The following is a 23,133-nucleotide window of genomic DNA, read 5'->3' as shown; positions in this document are numbered from 1 at the left end:
CCAGGACTCTGGTCCCTGTGTTTGCCCCTCATCAGTAACTGGCCCCAACTCCCCTTTTATATCTCGAGTCCCTGTAAATTTTGCAGTCCTGCTAGTGTTCCTGTGCTGGTCTCTGACCAGTTTGCCGTCAGATCCGTCTCCTGATTTGCTTTGTATGGTGGAAGGGCAGAACCAGAACTCTGCAGGCCATGTTTCCCAAGCTCTAGTGTCAGTTGACCTCTGAATAGTTTTGGACAAGAAGAATTTGGCAAGATTGTAGGGTAAGAGGAAAGAAGCAGCCAGGGAATTTCTCTCTCTCTCCCCTCTTAACATCTCCATTAATCCAGCTCCATTTGGCCAGACCTGTCTGTTTCAAAAGCTTCTGCAACTGATCTCAGCCTTCGGGTTCAGTTCTCTCTGCTTCCTCCCTTTGTTCCTTCCGTCTAGAAGTGGGGTCAGTGTACCACCCATCTAATTTCTGTGTTGTTTCCCCTGTGCCCTTTGGCTTCTCACTCAATTTGAGATAGTTAGAGCATTTGTTAGAAGAACAGCTGGAAGTGATGGCTTTTATTTTATGCATTTTCAAGTTATAGCTGCCAGGACTTCTTGATCCCCTTTCTGCTGAAAGCACTCATCCAAGAAGAGGTTAACACCTGGGGGATTGAGAGGCTCAGGTGGCGCTAAAATAGAAATCCAGATGTTAGGGGGGTGGTTGTTGTTTGTTTTTAGGTTAAATTGTCTAGTTGGCATATGTGAGCTATAGATGTAGTTACTTGTGGAACTAAACCAAGGATTAAACCAGGTTATGGTGATAGAAAAAAAAAGGGATTTTACAACCCCAAAGGAAAGTTTAGAGTTCCTCCAGTGAACGTTTTGGATGGTTTTGCCCATAGAGAAACCACAGACAAGAAAGTGGGCATGATATATCCAGGATGGGGGTATTTGATCTGGATGATGTAGAAGAGACCAAGAGGTGAACAAGGTGGGCACAGACAGCACTGACGTGGTGTCTTTTCAGTAAATGAACTGTAACAATATGACCCTGATGCTGAGAAAGATTGAGGGCAGGAGGAGAAGGGAGCGACAGAGGATGCGATGGTTGGATGGCATCATCCACTCAATGGACAGGAATTTGAGCAAACGCTGGGAGATGGTGAAGAACAGGGAAGCCTGGCATGCTGCACTTCATGGGGCCACAGAGTCGGACATGACTTAGCAACCAAACAGCAACAATTGACCAGCAAATAGAACTTGCTGCCTGGGGATGTGGGACAGTCTTTGGCATTTCAAAATCTCGTTGTGGGCCTTTACTTTGTTCCCTCTGGACAATAGTGGATCATCTTGCGGCACAAGAGTGAGTTCTGCCCTTTGTCGCTGGGTGTCTGGGAAATCCATGGTGTAGAATGGGCGGGGCCCTTTCCTGTCTCCTGGAGGCTTGGCTCACAAGGACACTACTTCTGGTGTCAAGCCATGATGGAAAGGACTATCCTGACTCCCCACAGTCTATGTTCTAGGGCAGACATTTGTTTATTGTGACTTTTTAGTAAGACTATGAAATAATTAAGAAGCTTTAAGATTTTTCAAATTTTTATTTTCATAGACAGCTGGGGTAACATGTGAACTAAGAATATATCTTTTCCTGTTCATTTCATCTGAAAACAAAAATAGAAATGAGTAAGTATATTATGTAAATCCAGACTGATTTTTTGACTGTCTCTGTATTGACTTTGTTTAAAAATATGGATGGTAACCTGGCAGCATGTTAATGGGCAGAAACATTGAACTGCTGCCATTTTGGCAGTCCCTACGGAGAAACCAAATGATAACTAAGTTTTCCCCTTTCTTGTGGAGCATGGTTACACAACAGTTACATTATTCTGCCAGCGAAGTAGCACTGTCTCTAGCCCCAGGAGAATTACAGCACATCTGGAAGCTGCGTTCTAGCGTTGTCCATGGAAGCGTTGCAGAACTTTCTAGTAATCAAACACAAATCCCCAAAGTGGGGTTTCCATTATTATTATTATTATTATTTAACTCTTGGAAATTAAAGAGAGAGAAAAATCTGTGCAGGAAACGTTTTTCATCTGTGGGTTAAGCAATACTCCAGAGAAAGCTGTATGCTACAAGGTGTGTGTTTTAGTCAGAATTCTTGGCTCCCAGGGACTGTAACCCAGCTGAGACCAGTTTAACCAAACAAGGAGGTTTTGTGTGTTTTTGACAGATCCTGGTATAACTCACAGAACCAGAGGAGATGTAGTAGGAACGGGGCCTACTGGGAATTGGGCCCGGGTCTTTGAAGCAGATCAGCACCCCTAGTCTCTGTCCCTCTGTCCACCTCTCGTTTCTGTGTGTGTCTACACACCCAGCTGTATTTTCTCAGACAACTCCACCAGCTGCTTCCTCCGTGGCCAGAGGGGTGGGTTTTGTGACTGTCCCCAGCAGGATGATATGAAGTTGGAGGAGGAGCATATTCTTAGAAGACGGGTTGGGAGGTCCCTTTTCCTCTAAACGTCCACGTTTAGCAAGAGGAAAAGGGACCTCAGGTCTGAAAGATGCACTGGATTGGGTTATATTTTGACAACTTCCTAAAACTACATAGAATTAGATATTCCTAGGGAATGTTAAAAATTTTTTTAAAAAGACATGTATATACACACACATATATACTTACATATTTTTTGCAGATGTCCATGGCATGTTAAATGAAAAAAAAAAACAGGTTATAAAATGGTATATAGTAGGTTCTATTTCCATAAAAATAAACCAGCCAGCTCCTATATGTGTGCATATGTTTGTGTGTCTGCATTTAGGAAGGAGAAAGGCGGGGAAGGACACAAAGGCTGGTTGAGAGTAGGGGTGGGGTGGAGTGGGGAGATGATCAGCTTTGCCTTTATGTATCATGTCCTGTGTCCTTTCACTTGTTAAAATAAGCCTGTATTGTGCTTGTAATTTGAGAAGCATCACTTAAGGAAAAGAAGAGGAGCCTATTCCGACTGACCTCAGGAGAGTGGTTGCAGGGGCTGAGGTAGTCATGTCATCTCTTGAGTTTTTTTTCCAACCATGCCGCACACTTGTGGGATCTTAGTTCCCTGACCAGGGATTGAACCCTTGGCAGGGTTCAGATAGGGTCGAGACCCTTGGCAGTGAGATCGCAGAGTCCTAACCACTGGGAATTCCCTGGGAGTCATGTCATCTGAGGCTGGAAGTCCAGGGCATCCACTCTTCCCAGACTCCCGGGCTGGGAAGCACAGCAGGGGATGTGGCGAGCCGGCCCCTCCCGGAGCGGCAGCAGACTGCAGAGCCGAGGTCCTGACAAGGCAACCGGCGATGTGTGACCTTGTGAGGTGCTGAAGGTCAAGCCGGTGATGGCAGCTGCCGCTTGCAGCCAGCCCTGCCGTTGCCTGGGTGCCTGCCCTGTGCTGGGTGCGCCACACACACCTTAGCACGTGGTTCTCAACAGTCAGGGGGCTGCCTTCAGTCACAGCTGGTAGGTGAGACTCAGGGCCCACTGCCAGTAAATGGCAGGTTTGGGTTTAGGATCCTTCCCCCAAACTACAGCCTCCTGAGCAGCAGGCCTTTGCTGACATTTCCCACCCACTAACCAAAGGTGTGGGGCTTCCCTGGTGGCTCAGTGGTCAGGAATCTGCCTACCAATGCAGGGAACTCTGGTTCGATCCCTGGGTGGAGAAGGGAATGACAACCCACTCCAGGATTCTTGCCTGGGAAATCCCGTGGACAGAGGAGCCAGGTAGGCTACAGTCCCTGGGGTTGCAGAGTTGAACACAGCTTAGCAACTAAACCAGCACCATCAGCCAAAGGAGTTAGAGCGGCTGTGAATTTAGATGCATGGTCTTTGTTCTTGAGATGGAATTGTTCCATCAGAACAAAATCCTAGTTTTAAAATATTTAATAATCACAGAATGGAAGAATGACTTTAAAGCAAGTGGCATCTGCTACTGGGGGGGGGGGGTGCGTGCCTGTTTCTTACTGCCACCTGCTAAGAGCGACTAGGGAGAGGATGGATCTGGTGATTGGGATTCGAGTATGAATCCAGTTTGGGACACTTTGAATTGTAGGTGCTTATGGATCTGGAGCAGAGATGGCCATGGGTGATACTCACTTGCATCTCAGAAAGTTCTTGAATAAGACAGAAAGACAGAAGAAAACCCTAGGTACATGGTGGTTTTTTTTTTTTTAAGGAGATAAAAAACACACATGGAAATAATATGATCTCAATTTTTAAAGATTAGATATAAATGTACCAAATAACAGTTATGTATGGTTATATGGTAGAATTAAGGGTGTTTATTTTCTTCTGAATATTTTTCTCTATGTATTAAGGTTTTTCATAGTGAATAAACATTATTTCTATAATCAGGGGAAATGTTACTCAGAAAATGAAGGCTTCCCCGGTGACTCCATGGTAAAGAATCCACCTGCCAATGCAAAAGACATGGTTCAGTCCCTGGGTTGGGAAGGTCCCACGTGCCGAGGGAAACTAAGCCCACGCACCACAGCTATTGAGTCTGTGCTCTAGAGCCGGGGAGCTGCGACTCCTGAAGCCCGCACGCCCTGCAGCCTGTGCTGCACGACAGGAGAGGCCGCTGCGATGAAGCCCACGTGCTGCAACAAGGAGTAGCTCCTCCCCTGCCGCTCGCCGCAACTAGAGAAAAGGCCGAGCAGCAGCAAAGACCCAGCACAGCCATAAATAAGTAGATACAATTTAAAGAAAAAGAAGGCGAGGGTGGGATGTTTCGAGAGAACAGCATCGAAACATGTATATTATCTGGGGTGGAACAGATCACCAGCCTAGGTTGGATGCATGAGACAGGTGCTCGGGCCTGGTGCACTGGGAAGACCCAGAGGGATCAGGTGGAGAGGGAGGTGAGAGGGGGGATCGGGATGGGGAATACATGTAAATCCATGGCTGATTCATGTCAATGCATGACAAAAACCACTACCATATTGTAAAGTAATTAGCCTCCAACTAATAAAAATAAATGAGAAAAAAAAAAAAAAAGAAAGAAAAGGAGAGCTGTGTCTTTGGTGGAAAATGTCCCATCAGGATATGAACAGGAAATGAACAGAGTGTCCATCACTGTCCTGGGAGATGTGTATGAACAGAAGGTCAGGTTCCTGCATGATTACAAACACATAAACCCAGCTTGTGGCAGTGGACAGACCAGGAGCTTGAGAGGAAGTAAGAAGGCCAGCCATTAAGGGCTGTTTCTAGAAATACCAGAGCCTCCTCAGCCCATCCTCCCCTATAGGCAAGTTTCGGAAATCTGGCTCTGGGACAAGTTGTGTCTGTGGCGTTGTGGCTGAAATCGGCATCAGAGAAGGGTAGGGGACTGAGTGTTCAAAACAGGTCTTCTGAGGCTGTCCCTTGATGCCACAGCTTGTGTTTCAAGCCATTGTTCCCGTTCACAGCATGGAAGGTAGCTTGAGAGAACTTGCTATTAAAGCTACCAGCTGAGCTGTGACTGGTCATCCATTTGCGGAAATGAACGCCTGTCCTGGCTTGAAGTAACTGCTCCTAGTGTCACCTGGCGAGGCTGCTTCCTCTTTCTGGGCCCCAGTTGCCTGGACTGTCAAATAAGGAAACGGGGACGGAGGGTGCATCTCAAGAGTTTCTTCAAGCTCTAAGGTCTGAGGATCCCCAGACCTTTCCAAAGATCTGAGGTTCTTTGGAAAATGGAAATATCTTAGAGGTAGTGATTCAGAGTGGCTTATTGTACACTTGAAAGGTGGCTATTGTGATGGAGGGACTGAATTTTAAATTTTGCTACATTTTAATTTAAGTTTATATGACCATATGTGGCTAGTGGCTACCCTATTGGATAGCACAGCTCCTTAACTGGAAAATCTAAGGTGAGCATTTGGAATGCCTGTATACATTTTTATATATACCTACTTTGATATTGAAAGAAACTTTCTAATTTCAGAAAAACCGTTTGGGTTCCTTACAGACAATACAGACAAGAAGAAAAAGAAAGTAAAAAATAGTCACGAAAACACCTACTCAAAGATGACTGCTCTTGGCACCTTGATGTTTAACTTTCTAAATTCCCTTCTGTGCTCATGTCTTAGGTAGCCAGCTGGCTTTCAACAGCATAGCTTGAAATCATCCGGGAAGGGATGAGACATGTTAGGAGAGAATGCCTGCTCACTGCCCAGCAGAGAATACTGATAAAGACTTTAGCAATCTGCCCTGGCTGATGTTTCTTTTCTGGGTGCTAGGTTATCAACCCTATGGGCTGGGATGCATTTGGATTGCCTGCCGAAAATGCTGCGATCGAGAGGAATCTACATCCAGAAAGCTGGACGCAAAGGTATGTGTTTACAAGCATATTCAAGTACTTGTATACATTACCCTTAAACAATTTTTTTTTTAAACCTGTGCATGAGAAATAGAAAGCAAAGGAAACAAAACACTGCAGTCTGCCAAGCAATAAAAAAGGATTGTCTATATTGGTATTTGCTTTTTCTCACACTGTATTCTTATCTGAGAAATAACACAAAGTGTTTGGCTATTCATTCATGTGTTCATTTAGATGCTTCGTTATTTACAGTTATTCTTCCTTTGAGTATTTGCATTTAGAAGGAAAAAGGAAGAAAGGATGACATCTGTTAAAGTTCTACAGTGTTCTTCATCTTCTTGACCATAGTTTGAGCCATATCCAAATGCCACATTATAATTTTCTCTGCAAATTTTAATTTTTTTGGCTTCCCCATTCTGAAGCAAGAGGAACATAGATCGTCAACAAGGAAGTATATGGCCACTTTATTGTAGGTGTGGCTTTCTTCAAGGAGGACGTAGTCTGAGTCCCCCGTGGCCTCAGGCTTCCATGTGCTCAGGCAATGCTCATCCCTCTTCCTCCTGATAAAGCCTTGAGGAACTTGAACTAGACCCAGCACAATGTTCTGGGCTCACTCCAGCTCCTTTCATAAAGCCATTCTTCGCCCTACCCCTCGGAGGTGTAGAGAGCAGTTCAAGGCCTATCCCCATTGTCTTTCACCTTCCTTTGCTTTATCTTTGCCCCAAAGAAACATCTTCTGCACCATCTACTTCTCTTTTTCCTTCCTCATCCCTGGTTTCCACTTTTCCAATTATGGTTAATTCTGAAGTAGTAGGAGTGATGAAAAAAGGAAGAAATGATGATTCAAATAAAAAGAGTCAAATATGGTGTAAATTTGATATCACCCAGGATAGTAATTGGCAAATTCTGTAGGCCAAATTTGGCCCTGCCTGATGGGGCTTCCCTGGTGGCTCAGAGGGTAAAGAATCCGCCTGTAATGCAGGAGGTCCCAGTTCAATTCCTGGGTTAGGAAGATCCCCTGGAGAAGGGAAGGGCTACACACTCCAGTATTCCGGCCTGGAGAATTGCATGGATTGTATAGTCCATGGGGTCGCAAAGAGTTGGACGTGACTGAGCGACTTTCACAAAAGATTTTATAAATAAAGTTTTACTAGAACTCAAGCCACACCCATTTGTTTCTATATTAATAGTTCATGGCTGCTTTCATGATACAATGGCAGAATTGAGTAGTTGTGACAGAGACCGTATGGCTCATATGGAGCTGGAAACATTTGCCATCTGAGCCTTTACAGACAAAGTTTGCCAGCTTCTCCACAAGAGCATAGCAGTAAAGAAGATGGCCCCAGAATCAGGCCACATAGCTACAAATCCTGCCTTTCTTTCTTCCTAGCCATTCACCTTGAGCAGATTACTTAACCTCTCTGCCCCTCAGGTTATTTATCTGTAAAGGAGGATAATGATTAAGCACTGTCAGTCAACTGCTATAACAAAGCAAAAATAACATCCAGTTGTGGATGTGACTGGTGGTAGAAGCCAGGTCTGATGCTGTAAAGAGCAATATTGCATAGGAACCTGGAATGTTAGGCCCCGTGAATCAAGGCAAATTGGAAGTGGTCAAACAGGAGATGGCAAGAGTGAATGTTGACGTTCTAGGAATCAGCCAACTAAAATGGACTGAAATGGGTGAATTTAACTCAGATGACCATTTTATCTACTACTGTGGGCAGGAATCCCTTAGAAGAAATGGAGTAGCCATCATAGTCAACAGAAGAGTCCAAAATGCAGTACTTGGAGGCAGTCTCAAAAACGACAGAATGATCTGTTTGTTTCCAAGGCAAACCATTCCATATCAGGGTAATCCAAGCCTTTACCCTGACCAGTAATTCTGAAGAAGCTGAAGTTGAATGGTTCTATGAAGACCTACACGACCTTTTAGAACTAACACCCAAAAAAGATGTCCTTTTCATTGTAGGGAACTGGAATGCAAAAGTAGGAAGTCAAGAAACATCTAGAGTAACAGGTAAATTTGGCCTCAAAGTACAGAATGAAGCAGGGCAAAGGCTAATAGAGTTTTACCAAGAGAAGGCACTGGTCGTAGCAAACACCCTCTTCTAACAAAACAAGAGAAGACTCTACACATAGACGTCACCAGATGGTCAACACCGAAATCAGATTGATTATATTCTTTTCAGCCAAAGATGAAGAAGCTCTATACAGTCAGCAAAAACAAGACTGGGAGCTGACTGTGGCTCAGATAGTGAACTCCTTATTGCCAAATTCAGACTTAAATTGAAGAAAGTGGGGAAAACCACTAGACTATTCAAGTATGACCTAAATCAAATCCCTTATGATTATACAGTGGAAGTGAGAAATAGATTTAAGGGACTAGATCTGATAGACAGAGTGCCTGATGAGCTATGGATGGAGGTTCATGACATTGTACAGGAAACAGGGATCAAGACCATCCCCAAGAAAAAGAAATGCAAAAAAGCAAAATGGCTGGCTAAGGAGGCCTTACAAATAGCTGTGAAAAGAAGAGAAAAAGGAAAAAAGAGAAAAGGAAAAAAGCAAAAGAGAAAAGGAAAGATATACCCATTTGAATGCAGAGTTCCAAAGAATGGCAAGGAGAGATGAGAAAGCCTTCCTCAGTGATCAGTGCAAAGAAATAGAGGAAAATAATAGAATGGGAAAGACTAGAGATCTCTTTAAGAAAATTAGAAATACCAAGGGAACATTTCATGCAAAGATGGGCTCAATAAAGGACAGAAATGGTATGGACCTAACAGAAGCAGAAGATATTAAGAAGAGGTGGCAAGAATACACAGAAGAACTGTACGAAGAAGATTTTCACGACCCAGATAACCACGATGGTGTGATCACTCACCTGGAGCCAGACATCCTCGAATGCAAAGTCAAGTGGGCCTTAGGAAGCATCACTATGAACAAAGCTAGTAGAGGTGACGGAATTCCAGTTGAGCTAATTCAAATCCTAAAAGATGATGCTGTGAAAGTGCTGCACTCAATATGCCAGCAAATTTGGAAAACTCAGCAGTGGCCGCAGAACTGGAAAAGGTCAGTTTTCATTCCAATCCCAAAAAAAGGCAATGCCAAAGAATGGTCAAACTACCACACAGTTGCACTCATCTCACACACTAGTAAAGTAATGCTCAAAATTCTCCAAGCCAGGCTTAGCAATACGTGAACTTCCAGATGTTCAAGCTGGTTTTAGAAAAGGCAGAGGAACCAGAAATCGAATTGCCAAGATCCACTGGATCATCAAAAAAGCAAGAGAGTTCCAGAAAAACATCTATTTCTGCTTTATTGACTATGCCAAAGCCTTTGACTGTGTGGATCACAATAAACTGTGGAAAATTCTGAAAGAGATGGGAATACCAGACCAGCTGACCTGCCTCTTGAGAAACCTGTATGCTGGTCAGGAAGCTGGACATGGAACAACAGACTGGTTCCAAATAGGGAAAGGAGTACGTCAAGGCTGTATATTGTCCCCCTGCTGATTTAACTTATATGCAGAGTATATCATGAGAAGTGCTGGGCTGGATGAAGCACAAGCTGGAATTAAGATTGCCAGGAGAAATATCAATAACCTCAGATATGCAGATGACACTACCCTTATGGCAGAAAGTGAAGAACTAAAGAGCCTCTTGATGAAAGTGAAAGAGGAGAGTGAAAAAGTTGGCTTAAAACTGAACATTCAGAAAACTAAGATCATGGCATCTGGTCCCATCACTTCATGGCAAATAGATGGGGAAACAATGGAAACAGTGATAGACTTTTATTTTGGGGGGCTCCAAAATCACTGCAGATGGTGATAGCAGCTGTAAAATTAAAAGATGCTTACTCCTTGGAAGGAAAGTTATGACCAACCTAGACAGCATATTAAAAAGCAGAGACATTACTTTGCCAACAAAGGTCCGTCTAGTCAAGGCTATGGTTTTTCTAGTGGTCATGTATGGATGTGAGAGTTGGACTATAAAGAAAGCTGAGCACAAAAGAATTGATGCTTTTGAACTGTGGTGTTGGAGAAGACTCTTGAGAGTCCCTTGGACTGCAAGGAGATCCAACCAATCCATCCTAAAGGAGATCAGTCTTGAATATCCGTTGGAAAGACTGATGTTGAAGCTGAAACTCCAATACTTTGGCCACCTGATGTGAAGAACTGACTCATTTGAAAAGATCCTGATGCTGGGGAAGACTGAAGGAGGGCGGAGAAGGGGTCGACAGAGGAAGAGTTGGTTGAATGGCATCACTGACTCAATGGACATGAATTTGAGTAAACTCCGGGAGTTGGTGATGGACAGGGAGGCCTTGCATGCTATAGTCCATGGGGTCACAAAGAGTCTGTCATGACTGAGCTACTGAACTGAACTGATTGTTAGCTAATCAGAGATCACCTAGGGAACTTCATGGTTTTTCATATTTTCAGTCTGCTTGAAGTCAAAGGGTACACAGTAGAAATTAATTAGTCCTACAGAAAAAAAGAGAACCTGAAGATTATCATATTTACTGAAGTAAGATAAAGAAAGACAAATATTGTGAGATCACTTATGTGTGGAATCTTAAAAGATGATACAAATGAAATTGTTTAAAAAACAGACATAGAAAACAAATCTGTGGTTTCGTAGTGGTAGTGTTAGTCATTCAGTTGTGTCCTTCTCTTTGTGACCCCATGGCCCTGTAGCCCTCCAGGCTCCTCTCTCCATGGGATTCTCCAGGCAAAAATACTGGAGTGGATTGCCATTCCCTTCTCTGGAGCATCTTCCCAATCCAGAGATAGAACCTAGGTCTCCTGCATTGCAGGCAGATTCTTTACCGTTAGAGCTATAGTGAAGACCTTTACAGGGGAGGGCAGGGGGGAATAAATTAGAGGTTTGGGATTAACATATATTTATTACTGTATATAAAATAGATAAGCAACAAGGACCTACTGTATAGCACAGGGAACTATACTCAATGTCTTATGATAACCTATTATGGAAAATAATCTGAAAAATATGTATGTATGACTGACTCACTTTCCTATATGCCTAAAACTAATACAACATTGTAAATTATACTTCAATAAAAAAGGTTACAATGTTTTTAATTTAAAAATTGTATAGAAAAAGCAATATTTCCTATTTTCTTATTTCATGCTAAAATTGGTTTATATACTTCTCTCCTCTTTTCCAGTTGTTTGAGAGTTTCAGTTTTCAGGTTTTGATTGACAAAGCTCTGTGTGATTTCTCCTGGATTTGTGAAATTTTTATGTTAAATTTTTTTATTCAGGTGCTTTTAAATTTGTAAATGCTTGGCCTAAATTTGTGCAGGATCCAGGCATATGGATGTGCCAGGCGTGCACAAATCAAAAAAGTTGCCTTTCTGAATGGCCAGGGAAAAGGCCAGTCCCCAGGAGCAAAGACTGTCATGGTTTTTAGTAGATTTTGCAAGTGTCCAAAGAATAGCTATCTTCTACTAAGCAGATATTTTAGTTGTGACTAGATTTTAAAAGTTAGTGACTAACTTTTTTTTTTTGGCTAGAGCAAAACAACACTTAAAGCCCTTTGAATCATCTAGACTTTTCCAGTCTCCTTTTCACAATCTCAGAGTGTAATTTGCTTATGGCTTTTCCTGTTTCTAAAATCCAAACCCTCTTCCCTTTGTTTCACAGTAATATCAGACACATGAGGAAACAGCTTGATCACCTGGGCCTGTGTTTCAGCTGGGACAGGGTAAGTCACCTCTTTCCCAGAAGGTCTTTATTTTAACCACAGTCCTGAGTGAACAGGGGACTGTGCTCATTTACTTTATCTTCCTTCTCTTCACGTCAAGAGGAGGGAAAGGAGGGTGGCAGAAAACAGGCAGGAAGGATTAGCACTCCACAAATGAAAAAGTATCCCCAGTGGATAATCTGTCTGCAGACAAGTAATTTTCTGAGGGATTAAGCTAAGAGAGTTAACTTATTTAACTTCCCAGTTGGCTGTGATTTATATATGTGGAAAAAGCTCTGCACAAGGATTGCTCCTATTGTCAGCAATAGTTTAAAAAGACTATTGAAATCTATGTAAGTGATTAAATATCAACCCATGTGGTCCCTTTAGGTGATTAGGTGGAGGTCGATGGATCATTTATCTCTTTTGTCTCACGTTTGGAATTGAGGTTCATGATAAATAGCCTTTTGGTATAAAATGCGTTCAAACTGTGTATTAAATCCCTGGAGAATTCCAGACCTGGGAGGAGTTCAACACCCAGGCTAAATGCGGCTGAACCCTTCAAAGCAGTGGCCAGTAATTAGCCTCCAATTAAAATAAATTAATTAATTTTTTAAAAAGATGTAAAAGAAAAAAAAAAGCAGTGGCCAAAGAACCCCAGTTAGACACTGATGTGTGGTCTGTTAGGTAAGGTGGACTCCTGCTCATCCTCTCCATGAAGCAATACTGTAATCACTTTTAGCTTCCTATTTACTTCACAAAATGCTTTTCATTGCTGGGTCTGTCAAGTTCAAGTTCACATCCTTTTTACTCATGAGAAGCACCTGGGAAAAACTGAAATATGATTGTCTTCTCCTCCCCCACGATTCTTTAAAGATTGCATTTTGATGAGTACAGTGAAAAAGAGTGAAGATCAAACACATTTAAACAGTCCCTGCTTTTGTCTTTTTTTTTTTTTTTTTCCCCAGCTTCTTTAGATGAGTTCATGGGCTGAATTAAGTTCTTATTGCAGCACTGATGCCATTTTTATCACTAACTTGCAAGGTCACCAGGGTTTTGTTTGGTGGAGGTGTGAAAAACTCCTGGTGCCCGACTCAGCTTGTCCTGAGGAGCCAGTGGGGAAGTGCTGGTAGAGAACCAAACGTATTCTACTGTGGAGAGAATTGAGTGATGCCCTGAGCTCTCCAGAGATGCGTTGGTAGATTCCTTGAGGGCAGAGATGGGCTTGCTAACCCTCTAGGATGAGAACTAGGCTAGTCCTACACAGGAACAGCAACCATAAATGGTTCAAAGACTAATGGGTTGTTTTCCAGATTATCATAGAAGATTAGAAAACACAGGAAAGTATAAAGAAGAACATAAGTCAGTGTGATTAATTCAACATCATTGTATGGTTCCTTGTAGTCTTTTTTTCTGGGATTATAAATATCTATGTAATTTACTTTTGCAAAATAGAGTTCATAAATCATGTTTTTTATTTTGCTTTTTTTTTTTTTAACCTGCTGTTGATGAACATTTTTCCAGTTTATTAAATAGTCTTTGGGAAAAGTGACTTTTTATAGCTATACAGTTTTCCATCTTATGAATATATCATAATTTATGTAACCTACCCCTTGTGTGTGTGCTCAGTCATGTCTGACCCCTGGCAACCCCATAGACTATAGCCCTCCAGGCTCCTCTGTCCATGGGATTTCCCAGGCAAGAATATTCAAGTGAATTGCCATTTCCTACTCCAGAGTATCTTCCCGACCCAGGGATTGAACCTACATCTCCTGCATTGGCAGGTGGATTATCATACATTTAGATATATTCTAATGTTTGTCTATTGTAAGTACAACTTCTCAATCCCTCTTGTAAAAATTTGAAGTCCAGAAAGCTCTAAAAGTGGAAAGTTTTTTCATAATTCATTTGACTGCAAAACCTGACCTAAACTGATGTTTATCTCACTTATAATGAATATTCATATATGTTTTACTCTAGGAATAGTACAGTGATTGATTACCAGGTGCTCTCCCAGACCTAGTTAGGTAAATATACTGTTGTCTCTTAACATCCAGAAAGTTCTTAGTTCTGAAGCACAGTTTGACCACAGGCGTTTCAAATAAGGGATTTTGAGCCTGGAAGTGCAGGGTTATAGATGAATATCACCACTCCTGCTATCACTGTCTAATAGTTACTGAACAATTCCCATGGGCCAGGCACCCATAATTCTCTCTTGAGATCTCTAGAAAGCTCTAAAACGTGGACACTTCTGTTGACTGCATTTTATTGCCGGTCACCCAAGCGGCAGGGCTGGTCATGTCCCCTGGCTAATTTATGACTGGTGTGTTCACTCCCCAGCACTTGGAGCAGATACCTTAATGCACATATTTTGTTTCCTTAGTATGAATCCTCAAAAAATCCATGAACAAGTTTAAAGCTTGTGGTACTTGAATTTAAAGATAGTTAAAGGTATAATTTGCTTATGTTACTTTGCTGTTGCCAAATTATCCTCCATAAAGGTCATACATATTTACCCTCCCAAGTTATTAGTTATTTTCATCTGTACTTCTTTTATTACTAGTGATAGTGAGTTTTTTTCGTGCTTTTAATGAATGTTTGAATTGGCAGGGTGTTGTGTGGAAATGATCTAACCATGTCTTTTATCCATATAGGTAGATGGTGTTTGTCCTTCTCTTAGTGATTTTCATTTTGTTACAAATGTTTTCCCTCAATTTATCATTTGACTTGCATGCTTCCAGGTGGTGCTAGTGGTAAAGAACCTGCCTACCAATGCTGGAGACTTAAGAGGCATGGGTTCAATCCCTGGGTTGGGAAAATCCCTTGGAGGAGGGCATGGCAACCCACCCCAGTTTTCTTGCCTGGAGAGTCCCATGGACAGAGGAGCCTGGCAGGCTACAACTCCATAGTGTCTCGAAGAGTCAAACTAGACTGAGGTGACTTAGCACGCATGGGATTATTATTAGCACACAAATATTTTCTTGGAAAGGCCTTTCAGACAGATAAATACATTTATATCTCAATTAATTTTTAATTCTTTCACTTAACTGGAATTCAGTTAAGGAATTCCTACTTTTTCTGAATAACTGGTTGTTTCTTTTATTTTCAAACAGTCTTTTCCTCATTGATTTGAAAGGTTACCTTTATTATAGTCATGATCTTTTACACTATTATTACACACTTAGGTTCTGTTTCTGTTCATTTGATCCATTGATTACTATGTCATTACTGAACTATTTTTAGTTATACTTGCTTTATAATTGGCTTTAATATCTGGTAACAGAGGTTTTTTATTGTTTGATGTTGATAGCGCCATCCCTACTATCTTGTGTTTTTGTTTTCTTGATGTATTCTGCCCATTTAAAAGCATTTTTATCCTTTAGTTGTTGGATTCTTTTGATGCACCACTTATGTATACAGTTAATTTACAAAATTAAAAGATGGACAAAGCATATGAGAAAAACCATCTTTTGGCTAATCTAGAGCCTTTCACAGTGAAGTGTAAGCTATTTGTATTTATTTTTATAACTAGTATATCAATTCTTTATTCTTACACATGATACCTTCTAGTGTCTTTTTTTTTTAATGTGTTCAGCAGTATCAACATAAAAAATAGAACAGTATGTATGTTTTTGCTTCCCATGTAAGGTAAGGAGATTAGCTGGTAGATACACTTTCCATTTTCTAAATCTGTTTTCCAGAGGCTTTTGGGGTATATTCTGAGATTTGGGGCCTAACTTCTTCTTCTTGTAATTTTTCTTATCACGTATCACTTCTTAGCGTAGAAATGTAGATATTTGCTTTTGGTTTTAAAATCATATCCATAACAATTACTGAAACCAAATGATCCTTAGCTAGTTTCAGTGCTCATCCGTAGGCCTTATAGAGCATGATTGCCCATTTGCAAAATCTAGATTTGTGAAAAAATGTTTAGATATTTTAGCTCTTGCTTTGAATCTTCTGATGTTGCATACTATTTTCATAACAGAGAATGACTTTTCATTGCTTTCACCTATGAGCAGCAACTTATTGGGGTATATATAATTCTTTTTTCTTTCAAATTTCTTTAGTAGACCTTGATCCTTGACCTACTGTCTTAAAAATTACAGACACACAGGAATTTGCCGAGATAGTATAGAGAGATCCTATGAATCCTGCACCGGCTTTTCCCAGTGATATCACTTCAAACAACTGCAGTGTAATATCAAAACCAAGAAATTAACATTGGCATAATGCTATTAACTAGCGTACAAATCTTATTCAGATTTCACCGGTTTTTATATGTACACACAGTGTGTGTACCTAATGTGTGTATGTATGGGGAGGAGGAGGAATTCTATGCAATTTTATCACATGTCGATTTATGGAACCTCTACCATCTGCCCATTGTCTGCTGATAGAGAAGTCTAAGTCCAGCCCGGACCATCTCTTTGTCACATAGAGATCTTTCTGCTCTCGTTTTGGTGCCGTTGGACTCCTTTTGTCCCTGCCTTTGCCAGAGGCAGTTTTTTAAAAGTCTCTTCAGGGTGTATCTTCCCTCCTTTCACTTTTAATTTGCCCGTTGCTTACTGCCCACGTTTGATCTTCGGTGTGAGTCTTTCCTTCTGGCAGTTTTCGAGACTCTCAAGAGCACTGACTCTGTGTGTGCTCTGTTCACTGTCTTCCGTTGTTTTCACCACCTCTCTCGTGATTTTGGTCCCTTTGTTCTCCTCTACCTTTTGGGAGAAAGTCTACTGTTTGCTTTCCACATCACTGATTCTGTTCCTATTGAAGCAGGGCTGCTTTGTGTCGTTTCTAATGCCAATAATAATTCTGCTATTGTATTTTTAGATTAATTCTCAGTTTTCCTCATCTCGTTCAGTTCCCATCCTCTTTCTCAAGCCTCTTGGCCAGATACATTTCTTTTCTTCCTATTTTGCTATCTTATCTCCTTTCACAGACCACATATGTTCAGAAAATTTCTTGAGAATACAAGGCGATGCTCTTGAAAAGTTATCTTTTGCTTCTTTTAAATAAACCTTTTCACAAGTTTGAAATGCTATGCTCTCCTTGTTTGTTTCAGAATCTTTTCATGGACCCCTGGTGGATTTTTCTGCCTGTTTCCTGAGTGAGGTGGACTAGTGTATCAGTTTAGAGATCCATCAGCCTGAGGGGAGCAGAGTGGAAGCTCTGGTCATTCTCTCTGCTGCCTTTATTGCTGTCGGGGCTCAGGGGACCCATAGCTCCTGGGGCATCTTTCTCTTTGCTCTGATCTCTACCCGGGTGTGAGCTGCGGTCACAAGTGCCCGTGACCACGACTCCTTCACCTGCTTCTGAGGCCCTCCAGCCTGGGGTGTCCAGTCTGTGGGCTTTCCACTGCTCCATAGCCCATTCTCCCCTCTGAACTCACCCTTTCAAATTAGGGGCGCCAGAGCCCTGCTTCTCAAGAACCCAGTCTGTCTTTAAGAGGGGAAGATGCTCTTTGGCTTATGGTGTTTGTCTTCAACCTAATCCGGTCGGCCAAACTTCCTTGATGTTTCTGGGATGTCAGTGGCACCTCTCTTACTTCCCGTCCTGGTGCACTTCCTTCAGCCTCCATCTGTATGTTCTCCTGGTCATTTTTTTTTAATAAATATGGCTTTCTGTCTTTCTTTATTTGTTTTTGGCCACGCTGGGTCTTCGTTGCTGTGCGGACTTTTTCTCTACTTGCAGTGAGAGGGGGCTGCTCGTCGTGGCGGTGAGGAGGCTTCTTATTGGGGTGGCTTCTCTTGTTGTGGAGCATGGGCGTCAGTAGTCGGGACTCCGAGGCTCTAGAACACAGACTTAGTAGCTGAGCCGCACGGGCCTAGGTGCTCGGCAACATCGGGGATCTTCCTGACCCAGGAACTGAACTGTGTCTCTCCTGCGTTGGCAGGCAGATTCTTTACCACTGACCCACCAGGGAAATCCCCCCAAGATGGTTATTTTAATGGGAATAATGGAAACAACTTTAGATACGTGCATTTTTTTTTTAGTTTATTTATTTTAAAAAAATGAAACAATGATTAATATTTTTCATGATGAAAGGTACAATTCACAAAGAAGGTAGACATCATAAACCATTAGACACCTAACAACAAAGAAACAAAGATACATAAAGCAAAAATCAAAATAAATATAAGGAAAAAGAAAAAAAATTAATAATCATAGTGAGACATATTAACATTTCTCTGAGAATCTTTTAGATACATGCATTCTTGATACCCTTTTCCCCAGAAACCCACCAGTGCTTTTTAATGGAACTTTTGCATTCTGATGGATCATACAGAGCAGCAGAGTGAGGAGGTAGAGGAATAGTGTATCTATAATTGATGGGGTAAATCTGTGCCATTTGCAAATAACAATCCTAATGTCTCATAAAAACTGGGTAGGTGGCGTGTATGAATGTGAGAGCTGGACTATTAGGAAAGCTGAGCACCGAAAAATTGATGCTTTTGAACTGTGGTTTTGGAGAAGACTCTTGAGAGTCCCTTGGACTGCAAGGAGATCCAACCAGTCCATCCTAAAGGAGATCAGTCCTAGGTGTTCATTGGAAGGACTGATGTTGAAGCTGAAACTCCAATACTTTGGCCACCTGATGCGAAGAGCTGACTCATTGGAAAAGACCCTGATGCTGGGAAAGATTGAGGGCAGGAGGAGAAGGGGATGACAGAGGATGAGATAGTTGGATGGCATCACCGACTCAATGGACATGAGTTTGTGTAAACTCCGGGAGTTGGTGATGGACAGGGAGGCCTGGCGTGCTGCGGTTCATGGGGTCGCAAAGAGTCGGACGTGACTGAGCGACTGAACTGAACTGAACTAAGTAGATTGCTAGTTGACAGTCAACAGAATACTTAAAAAATCAGATGGCTCAGAAACCTTCTCTTCCTCCTCCAGATGGAGAAAACCTGGGTCATGGTCTCATCCTTCCTCCCTCTGTCTGGATGGGGAATCCCTGTAGGAATGGTCCAGCTCTGGAGCTGCCTTCTCATCTTTCTTACAGCAAATGCTTGATTGTCTGAGTTAAAAGAAAAAGAAGTATGCATTTCTGGGATTAATACTTTTCTGGTGAGCCAGAACAATAATCACAGAGTACTTTTTAGCTCAGCACTGTGTTTCACTGTATCAGATGTTATTCCCCAAACAGCCTGTATCATCTTGATTCGGAAAGGAAGAAACTGAAGGCTGAATTTGAATAGCTAAACATCTCCTCCAGGAAGAGGAAAGAGGAGATAAAATTCCAAACCGTGCAGTGAGAGAGATCAGACATGTTTTTGTGTGTGTGGAGCACTTTCTTTGTGGAATCATCGGCAGCCTTTCTGGAGAAGGTGTGACCTGCGTTCTGTTTTCATGGCTTCAGGCTGTGGCCTTGGTGATCGTGCACTGGTGCTCGGGCTGGCCCCGTGAGTTCCTTGGAACAGTGACACTGTCAGCTTCTACACTGTGTGGTATGACTCACTGAGGCACGTCTGTCTCTGACTTTGACCCTGTGCCCTCCCGTGCTCTGGTGCCTGAAGCTGGTTCTGGACCATGCCTTACCTGTGCGTTTTGATGGAGTAGGCTCTGGGGCCTGATTTTTATCAGGAATCATCTGGATAATTGTTTGGGGAGCACTTCCTAAGAGTTCCCTTCAAAACCAGCAAGCATATGAAGAGGAAAAAAAAAAAAAAATGTCCCAACCAAATGGGACTCAAAGTAAGGCCTCCGGGACCTGTGAGAGCAGGGCTTTATTAACTCGTTGTTGATGGTGTTTGCTGAGCAATCCCCAGACACTCATCCTTCAATGTAACATCAAAACAAAATGGAAACACAGGACTGGGCATCAATGATATTTGGATGAACTTGTCTCCTTTACTGGAGTAATCAAGAATTGACTCTCTACTGAGTTTCTTTACTGTGGAGATCTTAATGAGCTTTTATTTTACAAGCAATCATTTTCATTGGATTTTAATTTTATTTATTTATTTTTGGCTGTGCTGGGGCTTCGTTGCTTCGAGGGCTTTTCTCTAGTTTTGGCGAGTGGAGGCTACTCTAGTTGTGGTGAGCAAGCTTCTCACTGCAGTGACTTCTTTCGTTGCAGGGCACGGGCTCTAGGGGGTGAGGGCTTCGGTAGTTGCGGCTCAGTAGAGCTGCAGCAGAGCTTCGGTAGAGCGCGGGCTCCGTAGTCGTGGCGCACAGGTGTAGTTGCTCTGGAGCATGTGGGATCTTCCTGGATTGCGGATCGAACCTGTGGCTCCTGCGTTGGCAGGCAGACTCCTCACCACTAAGCCACCAGGGAAGCCCCATTTGTCACTGAATTTTAAGTTTGATTTCTTCCCATGTTTCTACGTTCTGTCTTCCATACACATTGGTGCCTGGTAATAAGACCGATGGATTTGCCCAGCAGTCCCATTGGAAGCAGGGATTACTGCCCCCAAGACAATCAGCCATTGAAACGAATTCAAAATGAGCCTCGCCCTCCCTGAAGGCCATGTTGGCCGAGATGGATGTGGGGTGTGGTTATCCTGGAGTGGTGGAAGAGACACATCAGAACTGGCTCTGTAAGAGTTTTTATTGGGACTGGCTTTTCTGATGTCAACATTTTCCAAGTTTTATCCACCCATGCTGCCCAGCCTCCATAAATTCTGGGGGCTGCTGAGGCGTTCATGGCATCACATGCCTACAACTCTGTGCTTCTGTTTCTCTCTCTTTCTCTTTCTTCCCTTACCCTGTCCTCTTTCTATTCCTTATCCTCATCCATTTTCCTTGATTTACTTGCTTTCCTTTTCCTCTTGTCTTCTCTCTCCTGCCTCTTTTTTATAAATAATTTTATTATTATGAAAACTTTGTAACCTACACTAAAAGTGAGAATAGCACAGACAACCCCCAAAGACTCATCACCCATCGTCAACAGCTGCTGCTATGTGACCAGTCTCATTTCATCTGTACCCCTCTGCTCTGAGTGATTTTGCAACAAGCCCCAGACATCGCATAACCTCATCTGAAAAGAGTCACTATATATCACTAGAGGATGAAGGCTCAGTCTTTCCTTCTCCCTCCCTTCCTTCCTTCTTCACAATTCCACTATCACACCTAAAACAATTAACAGTAACACCATAAAATCGGGGAATACCAGACATTTTGCAGGCTTCCATGGATGTCTTATCAGTATTTCTTTCTACCGGGTTTGTTTGCCTGCACTTCTCCTGGCCTTTGTTTAGCCTTTTCTTCCCCACCCTCCTGTCATTATCATGGTTTGGAACCAGTACTGTCTTTTCATCCAAAACATACAGACTCTTTGGACCATAGCTGCATGAGTTTATTTTCAAAGACAGCATGCTTTGTATGATTACAAAGTGTAAACTATTATTGCCTCAAGGCCCTGACTACCTTGGAATTTTATTTACAGAGAGGACTAGACATTTGACAGGAGGGATTAAATTCCAGGAAAGAATGAGGCTTCTGGGATAATAGAAAGGTACATTTTTAACAGTTTTTATTTTAAAAGAATTTAAAGAATAGCTTAAAACAAAAAGAACTTAGGGCAAGTGATCGCCTGAAAACCTGGTTGGGAAGATGCCAGTTGTGAAAGCTCAGAGCTCTGGTTGCCTTGACAACATGCAACCGGGCCTCGAAATGTTTGACTCTCTGAGTCCTCCTTCAGGTCCTTCCAGAAGTGAAGCCATTTGTCTGGTAGATCTCTGGCTCTGCATTACTTGCTGTCCCTCAAAATAAAAAAAAAAAAAATTAACCTTCTTCCAAATGCTCTTCTGTTGACCGGGGGGAAGAGGCAATACCTTTGTTTTACCTGAGGTGAACCGGCAGCTTGTCTCCAGTGCTTTCATTTCAGGGAGGCTCGGTGCTGGTGCATAAGGGTTAGTGTTCAGAATTGTCACCGTGTGTCATCACAGATACCTAGCACATGTGCAGACCCCATGCACTGCTGTGCCAGCTCAGCACTTACCGGCCTAAAACATGGGGGGAAGCTTCTGGTTGCTTCAGCCAGGATAGCGTTCTTGGACTCTTCAGCCCTAACTGAAGAAGGAGATGGCCTGGGGCAGCAGGGAAGTAGTCTGTTTTATCCTCATGCCCATTTGTGGTCATGAGCCCTATGAAGGATGCATGCTTTGGCTCATGGAATAGAATTTCCCAATTTAGTGCTTGTTAAATGCTTCTTGGAGATCGGATCTTGGACACTCATCCCAGAGGCCTGGTCTTTGGTGATGGGCCTTGCTGTTCACACAGGGTGGGCATGATCTGTTACCCCTCTGAGCCTCAGGTTCTTACAGTTATTAAAGAGATTAGCTCACACCTCAAATACTTCAGAAAATAAGAGTGCAAAGCCTCTTCCTCATGGCTGAATCAGATATCCAGGTCAGTTTTGCATGATAGCCAGTACAACTTTTGACCAGACAGGTGCCTGTAGATGTGCAACACGAGATGCTCTATGCACATTGGGAGGCAATGCCCACAAGACCTTGAAGATAGTGTTATTATTCCATGAAAATAACGAGGTTAATTTATGTGTGTGCTTGGACCAGTGGTTCTCTAACATTGACAAGTTTCAGTATCACCAAGAGGGCTTGTTAAAGCACAGATTTCTGGGTCCCACCCTGATGCAGTATGTCTGTGGTTTTGTTTTTCTGTTCAGAAAAAAAGGACCTTAGGAATGATTGTACTCCCAAACCTTATTAGGTAGGAATCACAATAAAACCTACCGTTAGTTTTTTCTGACATGTGGTAGAGCATAAATGAATAATAAAAACACAGTTTATAAAAAAATAGGCAATGTTTTTGCAAATACAAGATTATTTTTATAACATTTCTTTGTGAAATGTGAGACACGGATAGACTTGAGCATAAAGCATGTACATAAAACTTAGCACTGTATTGGAAGTGCAACCAGCCACCACCTAGGTTAAGAAATAAAACTTCGTAGCACCCAGAAGCTCTTTGGGGGCCCTTTTCCAATTGCAGCTCCATCTCTCCCCACTACCAGCATCATATGGAACTACTGTTCTGACATTTATGGTCATCCCTGCTTTGTTTTCAGTTTCACCACCTACCAGTGTTTTTCATAGTTACTTAAATGGACTCACCTATATGTGTTCTTTTGTGTCTAGCTTCTTAAACGCAACATTTTTAAA

General features: G+C 42.3%; 1 protein-coding gene across 2 annotated transcripts in view; it reads left to right on the top strand.

Moving 5' to 3' along the window:
* LARS2 (leucyl-tRNA synthetase 2, mitochondrial) overlaps positions 1–23,133 on the top strand; it is a 143,574-nt gene that overhangs the window by 19,011 nt on the left and 101,430 nt on the right. For both annotated transcript variants that reach the window (XM_061128831.1, XM_061128832.1), the window contains exons 4-5: positions 6,220–6,311; positions 11,968–12,028. In XM_061128831.1, the coding sequence (XP_060984814.1) occupies positions 6,220–6,311; positions 11,968–12,028 (153 nt within the window). The remainder of the gene's footprint in view (positions 1–6,219; positions 6,312–11,967; positions 12,029–23,133) is intronic.

Source organism: Dama dama, chromosome 24 (assembly GCF_033118175.1).
Source record: "Dama dama isolate Ldn47 chromosome 24, ASM3311817v1, whole genome shotgun sequence".
Lineage (NCBI taxonomy): Eukaryota > Metazoa > Chordata > Mammalia > Artiodactyla > Cervidae > Dama > Dama dama.
Note: the sequence above shows the minus strand (reverse complement) of the source record. Positions and strands in the feature narration are given on the sequence as shown.